Below are 12,381 nucleotides of genomic sequence, written 5' to 3' on the forward strand. Positions count from 1 at the left end.
CCACACTCCCCCTCGAGGCTCTAGAGGAGGGTCCTCTCTTGCCTTTTTACAGAAGCTATAAAATGCTTCTATGGTGTTGGCAATCCTTGGCTTCCAAGGTTTGTGGCCACATCACTCCAATCTCTGTCTCCATCTTTGCGTCGCCTCTCCTCTGTGTCTTTCCTTTGTGTGCCTCCCTGACAAGAAAACCTGTCATTGGATATAGGGCCTACCTGGGTAATCCACAATGATCTCTTCCTCCCAAGATCTTAACTTAATCACACCTGCAAAGACCTTTTTTCCAAATAAGGTCACATTCACAGGTTCAGGGATTAGAACATGGACACATCTCTTTGGGGCCACCACTGAACCCCCTCCACACCCGATGTCTAAGTGCCTGGGGCCCTGGGGACGAAGCCAGGATTCTGGGAAGGTGAAGGGAGACCAGCTCAGTCTGGGGGAGCAGGAGAGGGAGACATCCCTGAGGATGAGACACTTGAGCCAAAGATGAAGAGAGAATAAGCTAGAAAAAGGGAGAGAAGAGTGTTCTAGGCAAAGGGAACAGTGTGTGCAAGCAGCCAGCCTGCCCCCCACGCCACTTTTTGAATCTCCATTTCTAGCTGAGTGCAGTGGCTTATGCCTGTAATCCCCAGTTTGGGAGGCCGAGGCAGATGGATCATTTGAAGTCAGGAGTTCAAGACCAGCCTGGCCAACATGGTGAAACCCCGTCTCTACTAAAAATACAAAAGTTAGCCAGGCGCGGTGGCAGACACCTGTAATCCCAGCTACTTAGGAGGCTGAGGCAGGAGAATTGCTTGAACCCGGGAGGCGGAGGTTGCAGTGAGCAGAGATCGCGCCACTGTACTCCAGCTTGGGTGACAGAGTAAGACTCCGTCTCAAAAAAAAGAATTAATCTCCATTTCTTCACCTGTAGAATGGGGACAATGATGCCGGCCCTGTGTGGCTGCACATGAGGATGACTAGATCATAAGGATACTTCCTCTGTTCTGGGCAGTGCTAAGGACCTTACATTCATGAGAACCCCTCAGTGACCCTAGGAGCTGAGTGCCGTTATTAGCTGCATTTTACAAATGAGGAAACTGAGGCAGAGAAGATAAGTGACTTGCTCAGGGTTATAAACCAGCAAGTGGTAGAGTCAGGATTCAAACCCAGGTAGTCCGGCCCCAGCACCAGCATGGTTAACCACTGAATCCTGTTGTCTCCCCAGATGGCCCTGGCCGAGTGCCCAGAAGAAGGCGTGGACCCCATGAGTGATCTAGAAACGCTATTTTCCTTCTTCCTGTCTTCCTCTGTTTAAAAATTCTTCAGGGACTATTATTGACAGAAGAGTGGTCACCCAGTTTAGAAACTCCGTGGCCACTCTTCTGGCCTCCTCCAGCCTGGGGACAAGTTTTCTTTCTTTTTTGCGTTTTTCCCCTGCTTTTCCGAGTTACTGGGAAAGAGACAAGTTTTCTTTTCTTTCATTTAAATTTTTTTTTTTTTTTTTTTTTTGTGAGACAGAGTCTTGCTCTGTTGCCCAGGCTGGAGTGCAGTGGGGAGATCTCGGCTCACTGCAATCTCCATCTCCCGGGTTCGAGCGATTCTCCTGCCTCAGCCTTCCGAGTAGCTGGGATTACAGGTGCTCGCCACCACGCCTGGCTAATTTTTTTTATTTTTTTAGTAGAGACGGGGTTTCACCATGTTGGCCAGGCTGATCTCGAACTCCTGACCTCAAGTGATCTGCCTGCTTTGGCATCCCAAAGTGCTGGGATTACAGGTGTGAGCCACCGCACCTGGCTGAGACAAGTTTTCTAATGGACCTCAGAGCCTGTTGTAAAGGTTTTACCCAGCTGTGGCAACCAGTCTGCAGCACCGTGTAACTTTATTCCTTCCAGGAAGGTTATAATCAAATGCCTTGCTCCTCTCTTGGCATTGTCCTCAGGCTACTGTGCCCCAGCTGAGAGCTACCCTGCCAGGGTCACGGGAAGGAGGTGTGTGTGTTGCCTATTACACATATCAAACTACCCCCCTCTACTGGGTTGAATTTTGTCTCCGCAAAATTCATGTATACCTGGAACCTGTGAATGTGACCTTATTTGGAAACCGAGTCTTTGCAGATATAATCAAGTTAAGGTCATACTGGAGTAGAGTGGGCCCTAAACCCAATACAACAGTTGTCCTTACAAGAAGAGAGAAATAGGCTCATGCCTATAATCCCAGCACTTTGGGAGGCTGAGGTGGGCGGATCATGAGGTCAAGAGATTGAGACCATCCTGGCCAACTCTGTGAAACCCCGTCTCTACTAAAAATACAAAAATTAGCTGGGTATGGTGGTGCACACCTGTATTCCCCGCTACTCTGGAGGCTGAGGCAGGAGAATCGCTTGAGCCCAGGAGGTGGAGGTTGTAGTGAGCCAAGATCGCACCACTATACTCCAGCCTGGCGACAGAGAGAAACTCCATCTCAAAAAAAAAAAAAGAGAGAGAAAGTTTGGCCAGGTGCAGTGGTTCATGCCTGTAAACCCAGCACTTTGGGAGGCCAAGATGGGAGGATTGCTTGAGAACAGAAGTTCAACACCAGCCTGGGCAACATGGCAAAACCCCACCTCTACAAAAAATACAAAAATTAGCCAGGTGGTAGTCCCAGCTACTTGGGGGGCTGAGGCAAGAGAATTGCTTGAACCTGGGGGGCTGAGGCTGCAGTGAGCCAAGACTGTGCCACTGCACTCTAGCCTGCGTGACAAAGTGAGACCTTGTCTCAAAAAAAAAAAAAAAAAAAATGCTGAGCGCGGTGGCTCAGCTTGTAATCCCAGCACTGTGGGAGGCCAAGGCAGGTAGATCACCTGAGGTCAGGAGTTTGAGACCAGCCTGGCCAACATGGTAAAACTCCATCTCTATTAAAAATACAAAAAAAAAAAAAAAAAATTAGCCGAGCATGGTGGTGGGTGCCTGTAATTCCACCTACTCAGGAGGCTGAGGCAGGAGAATCCTTTGAACCCAGGAGGCAGAGGTTGCTGTGAGCTGAGATGGCACCACTGCATTCCAGCCTGGGTGACAGAGTGAGACTCCATCTCAAAAAATATATATAAATAAAAATTAAAATAAAAAAATCAGCCAGGTGGCCAGGTGTGGTGGCTCACACCTGTAATCCCAGCACTTTGGGAGGCCGAGGCAGGCAGATCATGAGGTCAGGAGATTGAGACCATCCTGGCTAACACGGTGAAACCCTGTCTCTACTAAAAATACAAAAAATTAGCCGGGCATGGTGGCAGGTGCCTGTAGTCCCAGCTGCTCGGGAGGCTGAGGCAGGAGAATGGTGTGAACCCAGGAGGCGGAGCTTGCAGTGAGCCGAGATCACGCCACTGCACTCTAGCCTGGGCGGCAGAGTGAGACTCCGTGCCAAAAAAAAAAAAAAAAAAAAAAAAATCAGCCAGGCATGGTGGCACATGCTCGTAGTCCTAACTACTCAGGAGGCTGAGGTGTGAGGATCCCTTGAGCCCAGGATTTCAAAGTTACACTTGAGCTATGGTCATGCTACTGCACTCCAGTCTGGGCGACAGAGAAAGATGCTTTCTGTAAAAAAAAAAAAAAAAAAAAAAAAAAAAAGGAGGGAAATTTGGTCACAGACACACAAGGAGAATGCCATGTGATGATGGAGGCATAGATTGGAATGATGCATCCAAAAGCCAAGGAATACCAAGGATTGCCAACAACCATGGGAAGCTAGGAAGAGGCAGGAAGAATTCTTCCCTAGAGCCTTCAGAAATAGTGCAGCACTGCCAACAACTTGATTTTGGACTTGTGAACTCCAGAAGTATTAGAGAACAAATTTCTGTTGTTTTAAGCCACCCAGTTTGTGATAATTTGTTATGGCAATCCTAGGAATGTAACACACCCTAAACCTAGAGGTGTCAAGCAAAAAGGGTTTCTTAGATCTCAATTCCATGGGTTGGCTGGGCTCAGTTGGGTGGTTCTTCTGCTCCATGTGGTGTCAGCTGGGGTGAGCCAGGCTGCAGTCAGCTAGGAGCTGGGCTGGGGGCTCACTTACATGACAGGCAGTTGGTTCTGGCTGTTGGCTGGGGTACCTTGGTTCTCTTCCATGTGGCCCTTGACCTCCACATGGCCTTCCTATCAGGATGGCCCAGAGTTCTTTTTTTTTAATCTTTTTTTTTTTTTTTGAGATGAAGTTTTGCTCTTGTAGCCCAGGCTGGAGTGCAAAGGCATGATCTTGGCTCACTGCCACCTCTACCTCCCAGGTTCAAGCGATTCTCCTGCCTCAGCCTCCTGAGTAGCTGGGATTACAGGCTTGCACCACCATGTGTGGCTAATTTTTGTATTTTTAGTAGAAACGGAGTTTCACCATGTGGGCCAGGCTAGCCTCAAACTCCTGACCTCAGGCGATCCATCTGCCTCGGCCTCCCAAAGTGCTGGGATTACAGGTGTGAGCCACCGTTCCTGGCAGGATGGCCCAGAGTTCTTTACATGGCATCTGGCTTCTAGAAGTAGAAACAGAGGACAGCAAAAACGAAGCTGCAAGGCCTATTGAGGCCTAGGTGGCGAAGTCCCAGAACATTATTTCCAATGCATTCTGTTGGCCAAAGCAGGTCACATGGCCCATCTAGAGTCAAGGAAAGGGAAAATATATTCCACTTTTTTTTTTTTTTTTTAAGAGATGGGATCTTGCTGTCTAGTCCAGACTGTAGTACATGGCACAATCACAGCTCACTGCATCCCGGAACTCCTGGGCTTCAGAGATCGCCTACCTTGGCCCCCCATAGACTCCACTCTAGATGAGAGGTGTGACAAGACAATGCATGGGAGAGATGGGATGGGAGAGATGGTTATGGACATCTTTGGAAGCAACCTACCTACCAGAGTGTGTAAATGTTTGGGGGAGGCCTCAGCCAAGGACCCCAGAGATGTGGTCCCTGTTGATGGGGCTGCTGACAAGGCTAGAATTCCTCTGTCTGAATGGGACCCCCTCAAACCCATGAGCCTCACGCTCAGTTCAGCCATCAACTCACTGGGTGACCTTGGGCCAGTCCCTCATTCATGGAATGATAATTCATTAAACACCTACTATATGCCAGGCCCAGAGCTAGGCACTGGGGTCCTGGTAGTGAACAGACCAGGTTTCCATGGAACTTTCAGTGTAATGGAAGAAAAAAGCCAGGCGCTGTGGGTCACGTCTGTAATCCCAGCACTTTGTGAGGCCAAGGAGGGTGGATCGCTTGAGGTCAGGAGTTTGAGACCAGCTTGGCCAACATGGTGAAACCCCGTTTCTACTAAAAATACAAAAATTATCCAGGAGTAGTGGCAGGCACCTGTAATCCCAGCTACTCGGATGAAGCAGGAGAATCCAGGCTGAGGCAGGAGAATCGCTTGAACCCGGGAGGCGGAGGTTGCAGTGAGCCGAGATCATGCCACTGCACTCCAACCTGGGTGACAGAGCAAGACTCCATCTCAAAAAATAAGCACACAACTAGACAAAAAAAAAAAGAAAGAAAGAAAGAAAAAGAGAGAAAGAAAGAAGAAAGGAAAGAAAAAGAAAGAAGAAAGAAGAAAGAAAGAAAGAAAGAAAGAAAGAAAGAAAGAAAGAAAGAAAGAAAGAAAGAAGAAAGAAAGAAAGAAAAGAAAGAGAAAAGAAAGAAAGGGAAAGAAAGAGAGAGAAAAAGAAAGAAAGAAAATAAAAAAGCACATAACTAGACTAACTGGTCAGTGTGACAAGTAGAACTTCTGGGAGTTGGACTAGAGATTCTCTGAGGATAAAGAGGCTGGGACGAACTTGGAGGGCAGCGTCCTGGAGGATGAGAAGTCCTGCCCCATTCTGGGCCCCATTTTCCTCCTCCAGACATTGAAGAGGAACATTGAGAGGTCCTTCTCCAGACACTGAGAGGTGGGTCAGAGCTGTGAATTTCAATTCTGTTCCCTGGAGTCTTGGGGTTCCCCAGAGGCACCTCAGGGACTGCTGCAGAAGAGGCTGAGAAGGGCATCTGAAGCATAAGACTGGCTGGGCTCAAGGCTTCTGGTGGGCTCCTACCATCTAGCTTCCCAGCCAGGTACCCTAGGCTTCCTGGAAGAAAATTTTCCCAGCTCCCCCCTTGTTTCTAAATGGCCCTGATGGGGCCTGGTCTCTGGGAAAACGGGGAAGCCACCCCTCTGTCTGCTGGACAACGCCCCCCGGAACAGATCCTGGACCAGGATGCTTAGCTGCTCCCTCACCTTTGACCTTGGGCCTGCTTGAGCCTGGAGAGTCCCAGGGGCCTTGCAAAAAGTGCCAGTGTCTCTCGAAGAGCTCAGGCTTTTTGGGGTCAGACCCTCTCCTTCTGTGTGGCCCTTGCCTCTCTAAGCCTCAGAAGGAGCCCCACCTCAGTGGGGTGGGCACAGAGGCAGGACACTGAGAGCCAGGTCCTCTGAAGCTGGCCTTGAGGTCAGCACAGGGTGGGCACAATCCCTCTGGGGAGAAAGGTCCAGAGAAGTGGCAGGAAAGGCCCAGCCTGGTGGGGGATCCACCCCGCCCCGGGCCCTGGTGCCCCTGCCCAACCATTCTGGGATGCTTTGGGCTTAGCCTGCCTCACAGGGGTCAGCGGGGCGGGCGGGGGGGTGTCTGAGCCAGCGAGTTAGTCACCAGGCAAATCGTTGACTTTTTCTCAGCATCTTTATTACTGTGTTCGACTCCAGTGCTGGACACTGGATGGGGTGGGGTGGGGTCGGAGATGCCAAAAACAAGAAATCCCTTCCCCACTCTGGGCCTCAGTTTCCCCCTCTGTCACACAGGGAGAAAGGCTTCCTCTGCTTCCTTCATCAGGACACCGTGAGGTTCAAAGGTTTTCAGCACAGGGTGCTCAGCCCGGAGGGCCACCCAGCTGTGGTCCTTGCCCCAGAGGGCTCACCATCTGGGAGGGAGACCTGCGCCCTGGCCCACCATCAGCAACTGACAAGAAGGGCAGTTGGGTCATGGTCCAGTGACCAGGCAACGTCCGTGAGCCTCTCAGCCATGGGTCTGGCTTCATCAAGCTCCGTCCTGGAAGTTGACAGCTGGTCGTGTGGGGCAGGAGCGTCCACAGCCCCCATTCCGGGCAGGCTGCTTCTAAACCTTCACAGAATCATAGTCCAAGGCCCCTACCCAAGCCCAGAGGGCAGACAGCTGAGCCCCCTTCTTTTTGACCCTGCTAGGGTCTTCGAAGAGAGCTAGTGCTGGAGTGGAAGGGCCAGAGCTGAGAGGAGCAGCCATGTGGCGACTCCAGTGTGCTGGTGGCAGAAGCCTCCTTGGGCCACCCAGCCATAGTCCAGAGAGCCGTGAAGAGGTAGGTCAGCAGACACGGTGGGCTGGTCCGGGCACAGCAAGGGGGCCACCATGGCTTCCAGCATCTTTAGCTGATGGTGCCCAGTGTGGGCTACAGGGAGGCCGGCTGACTCAGAGTCACTCTGGGGAAGATGGCGACAAAGCTCTCCCACCTTCTTCTTACCTGCTGGAAGACAGAGGTGGGAGAGGTCCCACGGGCTGAGTGGTGGGCTTAGATGTTGTTCCACCCACAGCCACGAGGTGGGGGTAGACCCCAGGGAGAGAAGCACTGCTCATTGGATACCCTGTCTCTTAGAGGAAGGAGGTAGGGGCCAGGAGCCCGCAGCCCCCCACAAAGGGGTCCAGATCTCCCCTTTTTCTCTGGGGTGAGAGGGTCACACAGTGTACTTCCCGGGAAGTTGCACTGGCTGATCTCCTTGCCTCCTGCTCCCTTCCTCCGTCCAACATACTGTCAATCAGCTAAAAACAGTGCTCACCGTGTCACCCTCCTCCTCTAAAACCTTCAGTGGCTCCCCAAGTCCCTATGGGATACATCTCAAATGCCTTCAGGGCCCTCTGAAACGTGGCTCTGGGGTGTCTCTCTCTGCACCCTCATCTCCAGGCAGCTCGGTTGTCATCTTGGTACACAGCCCAGGATGGCTCTGCCTCTGAACCTTTCCTGCCCTGGCATCCCCGCCCACCCGCTGTGGTACCCTCCATCCTTCAGCCCACAGCCATACCTGTTGGTACCGCCTCAGCCACCGCCGGCTGCCTCCTCGCTGGGCTTGGATCAGCTGCTCTGTGTCCCCCAGGCTCCCTGGCACCCACTCCTGGGCAGTGGCATCTGGCCCTTCTGTGCCTCTCTCGAGGCCCTGGGACCTGGACTTCTCTCGCCCCTGTCTGAGGCTTAGCGCCCTGCGGAGTTGGCCCTCCTGGGGCCGCCCCCAGGGCTCCTGCAGCTTTCCATAGGAGGGTCGGGGCCCTCGCAAGGACTGGCTTCGCAGCCCTGTTCCCATGGCTCCAGAGGCTGCAGGCACAGGACTGCTCCGGCCCCTCAGCAAGACACTGGCCCTCTGAGGTGGCCCAGTGCCTCCACCCATCTGACAAGAGATCACCTAGGGGCAAAGGTTGGTGCTGCCAAGGTGGCTTTCATAAATCAAAGGGCAGGCCACAGGGCCGAGCATCCCTGAGTCACCTCACCACTGCCTCCCCACCTTCTGGGTCAAGGAGCGAAGGCCAAGGGGAGGAAATTGCCACTCCCTCCTTCCCCTATCCTTCCCCCCTCCCCCTCCCCTCCCCCCTCCTCCCCTCCCCTCCTCCTCCCCTCTTCCTCCCCTCTCCCTCCCCTCCCCCTCCCCCTCCCACTCTCCCTCCCCCTCCCCTCCCCCTCCCACTCTCCCTCCTCCTCCCCTCCCCCTCCCCTCCCCCCTCCTCCCCCTCTCCTCCCCCCCACTTCCCCTCTCCTCCCCCTCCCCCTCCCACTCCCCCTCCCCCTCCCCCTCCCCTCCCTCCCCTCCTTCTCCTCCCCTCCCTCCCCTCCTTCTCCTCCCCTCCCTCCCCTCCTTCTCCTCCCCTCCCCTCCTTCTCCTCTAGGCAGTCTTCCCTGACTACCTCATCCCTGAAGAGTTGGTGCTCCTCTGAATTTCTATGGCCCTGGCATCCATTGACACTGAGCACCATGGCTTAACAGCAAAACAGAGACAGCCTTTTAAGAATTGGGCCAGGCCTGGTGGCTCATGCCTGTAATCCTAGCACTTTGAGAGGCCGAGGCAGGCAGATTGCCTGAGATCAGGTGTTCCAGACCAGCCTTGCCAACATGGTAAAACCCCGTCTCTACTAAAAATACAAAAAATTAGCTGGGCACGGTGGCGGGCACCTGTAATCCCAGCTACTCAGGACGCTGAGGCAGGAGAATCACTTGAACCCGGAAGGTGGAGGTTGCAGTGAGCCGAGATTGTGCCACTGCACCCAACCTGGGTGACAGAGCAAGATTGCGTCTCAAAAAGAAATATATTTTTAAAAAAAAGAATCAGTATGGCTCCAACCTAGAACAATCACATTCACAAAGACAGCAAGGAGGATGGCCGTTGCCAGGCACTGGGGGAGGGAGGAATGAAGAGTTTAATGGCTGTAAATTTTCAGGTTTCATAAGATGAAGAGTTCCAGAGATTGGTTGCACAACAATGGCTGAAATGGTAAACTTTATGGTATATGTGTTTTACAATACTGGAGAATTTCTTTTTTTTTTTTTTAATTTTTTTTTTAAGAAACAAAAGGAAATAGGACGGCTCCAGGCTAGGAGTCAGGAGGCCTGGATTTTTTCCAGGCCCAGCGCTGCCCCTAATATCCCAGCAGCACAGCACTATCCTTGAGCACTCAAGCTCTGAGGACCAACTGCCTCTGGGTAAACTGTAGCTTCATTCCTTGCAGCCTTGTGACCCTGGGCACATTTTTCTCCTTCATCCGTAAGAGGGACAAATAACTTGGGTAATTGTTGTGCGTATTAAATGTGATCCACAGGGCTTGGCACACAGCAACCCCTCGAACAAAGTGAGTTGGTGGTTGTATTAGTCCGTTCTCCTGCTGCTATAAAGAAAGACCTGAGGCTGGGAGCGGTGGCTCATGCCTGTAATCCTAGCACTTTGGGAGGCTGAGGTGGGTGGATCACTTGAGGTCAGAAGTTCAAGACCAGCCTGGCCAATATGGTGAAACCCCATCTTTACTAAAAATACAAAAATTAGGCCAGGTTGCAGTGGCTCACAACTGTAATCCCAGCACTTTGGGAGGCCGAGGCAGGTGGATCACAAGGTCAGGAGTTTGAGACCAGCCTGGCCAACATGGTGAAACCCCGTCTCCACTGAAAAAATACAAAGATTAGGCAGGCAGGGTGGCGTGTGCCTGTAATCCCAGCTACTCGGGAGGCTGAGGCAGGAGAATTGCTTGAACCCAGGAGGCAGAGGTTGCAGTGAGCCGAGATCGTGCCACTGCACTCTAGCCTGGGCAACAGCAAGACTTCGTCTCAAAATAAAACAAAAAATTATCCACGTATAGTGGTGGGCAACTGTAATCCCAGCTACTCGGGAGGCTGAGGCAGGAGAATCGCTTGAACCCAGGAGGCAGAGGTTGTAGTGAGCTAAGATTGCGCCACTGCACCCCAGCCTGGGCAACAGAGCGAGACTCTGTCTCAAAAAATAATAATAATAAAAATAAGAAATACCTGAGACTGGGTAATTTATAAAGACAAAAAGTTTAATTGGCTCATGGTTCTGCAGGCTGTACAGGAAGCATAGCAGCTTCTGCTGCTGGGGAGGCCTCAGGAAGCTTCCAACCGCAGTGGAAGGCAAAGCGGGGATGAGGCATCTCACATGATAGGAGCAGGAGAAAGAGAGAGCGTGGCAGGAGGTGCTGTACACTTTGTTTTGAGACAGAGTCTCACTCTGTCGCCCAGGCTGGAGTGCAGTGGCGCAATCTTGGTTCACTGCAACCTCCGCCTCCTGGGTTCAAGTGATTCTCGTGCCTCAGCCTCCTGAGCAGCTGGGACTACAGGTGCCTGCCACCACGCCCAGTTAATTTTTTGTATTTTTGGTAGAGACAGGATCTTGCTATATTTCCCAGTCTGGCCTTGAACTCCTGGCCTCAAGTGATCTGCCCACCTCAGTCTCCCAAAGTGTTTGGAATAAAGGCGTGAGCCACCGTGCTCAGCCTACACACTTTGAAACAACCAGATCTCACAAGAACTCACTATCATGAAAACAGCACCAAGGGGATGGGTCTAAACCATTCACGAGAATCCACCCCCATGAGCCAACCACCTCCAACACTGGGGACTACAATTCAACATGAAGTTTGGTGGGGACACAAATCCAAACCATATCAGTGGTATTCACTGCCGTGGGCAGATCCTTTCAGTCTCATCTGTAAAATGGGTTGTTTCTTTTTAAATTTTTTTTTTTTTGAGATGGAGTCTTGCTCTGGCGCCTAGACTGGAGTGCAGTGGCGCGATCTTGGCTCACTGCAACCTCTGCCTCCCAGGTTCAAGCGATTCTTCTGCCTCAGCCTCCCGAATAGCTAGGATTACAGGCACATGCCACCATGCCTGGCTAATTTTTGTATTTTTAGTAGAGATGGAGTTTCACCATGTTGGCCTGGCTGTTCTCAAACTCCTGGCCTCATGATCCACCCTCCTCGCCTCCCAAAGTGCCAGGATTACAGGCATGAGCCACCCCACCCAGCCTGTAAAATGGGTTGTTTCAAAAATAAGATGAAATCATGAGTGTGGATGCTTCTAAAGGTGAGACTACTGGCAGCAACTCTTTCCCCCGAGACAGGAGGAAGAGAAAGAAGCCTGGGGCTGGGCCAGCAGATTCCCCAGAATGGTTGTTTTGTTTTTTGAAACAGGGTCTCACTCTGTTGCTCAGGCTGTAGGGCAGTGGCACAATTTCAGCTCAATAAAACATTGGCCTCCAGGCTCAAGTGATCCTCCCACCTCAGCCTCCTGAGTAGCTGGGACTACGGGTATGTGCCACCATGCCTGACTAATTTTTGTATTTTTTGTAGAGATGGAGTTTCATCATGTTACTCAGACTGGTTTTGAACTCCTGAGCTCAAGCAATCTGCCCACCTCAGCCTCCCAAAGTGCTGGGATTACAGGTGTGAGCCACCACGCCTGGCCTCAAAATGGTGGAATTTGAGTGCTGTTCCATGCTCCTTTTTGTTTTATTTTTATTATGCATTTCTTTGTTTATTTTAGAGATAAGATTTCTCTATGTTGCCCAGGCTGGTCACAAACTCCTGGTCTCAAGTGATCCTCCTGTCTCAGCCTCCTGAATAGTTGGGATTACAGGCATGAGCCATCACGCCCAGCTCCTTTTTGTTTTAACCACTGTTTTGAGTCAACCCCTTCACAGATTTCATTTAAACCTCATGATAGTCCTATGATGTGGGGATTGTCATCTCATTTTATAGATCAGAAAACTGAGGATCAGGGAGATTAAGCACCTGGCTGGAGAGCATGCCCACTAAATGGCAGAGCTGGCCGGCCACCCTGGTCAGCCGGGCTTTAAAAACCCATGCTTCAATCACTCAGGTCTCCTTCCCCAGACGCGGCAGCAGAGGCAG

At 51.7% G+C, this 12,381-nt stretch overlaps 1 protein-coding gene across 2 annotated transcripts; it reads right to left on the reverse strand.

Annotated features, from left to right (window-relative positions):
* Positions 1-6,617: 6,617 nt before the first annotated feature.
* Positions 6,618-8,478, reverse strand: C9H11orf86 (chromosome 9 C11orf86 homolog). 2 transcript variants are annotated; one of them, XM_002821454.4, is made up of 2 exons: positions 8,004-8,478; positions 6,618-7,447 (listed from the first exon to the last, which is right to left on the reverse strand). In XM_002821454.4, the coding sequence occupies exons 1-2, from the start codon at positions 8,361-8,363 to the stop codon at positions 7,376-7,378; spliced, it is 432 nt and encodes a 143-aa protein (XP_002821500.2). In that variant the 5' UTR covers positions 8,364-8,478; the 3' UTR covers positions 6,618-7,375. The 2 variants fall into 2 exon arrangements, with proteins under 2 accessions (XP_002821500.2, XP_009244370.2); XM_009246095.3 differs by having other exon boundaries at positions 6,618-7,450.
* Between the last annotated feature and the right edge of the window lie 3,903 nt (positions 8,479-12,381).

The sequence above is a fragment of the Pongo abelii genome, chromosome 9 (genome assembly GCF_028885655.2).
Source record: "Pongo abelii isolate AG06213 chromosome 9, NHGRI_mPonAbe1-v2.0_pri, whole genome shotgun sequence".
NCBI classification, from domain to species: Eukaryota; Metazoa; Chordata; class Mammalia; order Primates; family Hominidae; genus Pongo; species Pongo abelii.

Bases quoted from the DNA above. Each gene is read 5' to 3' on its own strand.
- C9H11orf86 (XM_009246095.3), bottom strand. From the start codon at position 8,363: ATGGGTGGAGGCACTGGGCCACCTCAGAGGGCCAGTGTCTTGCTGAGG. The intron at 7,451-8,003 runs GTATGGCTGTGG...TCTGTCTTCCAG, and splicing joins GGCTGAGGCGGTACCAACAG to CAGGTAAGAAGAAGGTGGGA.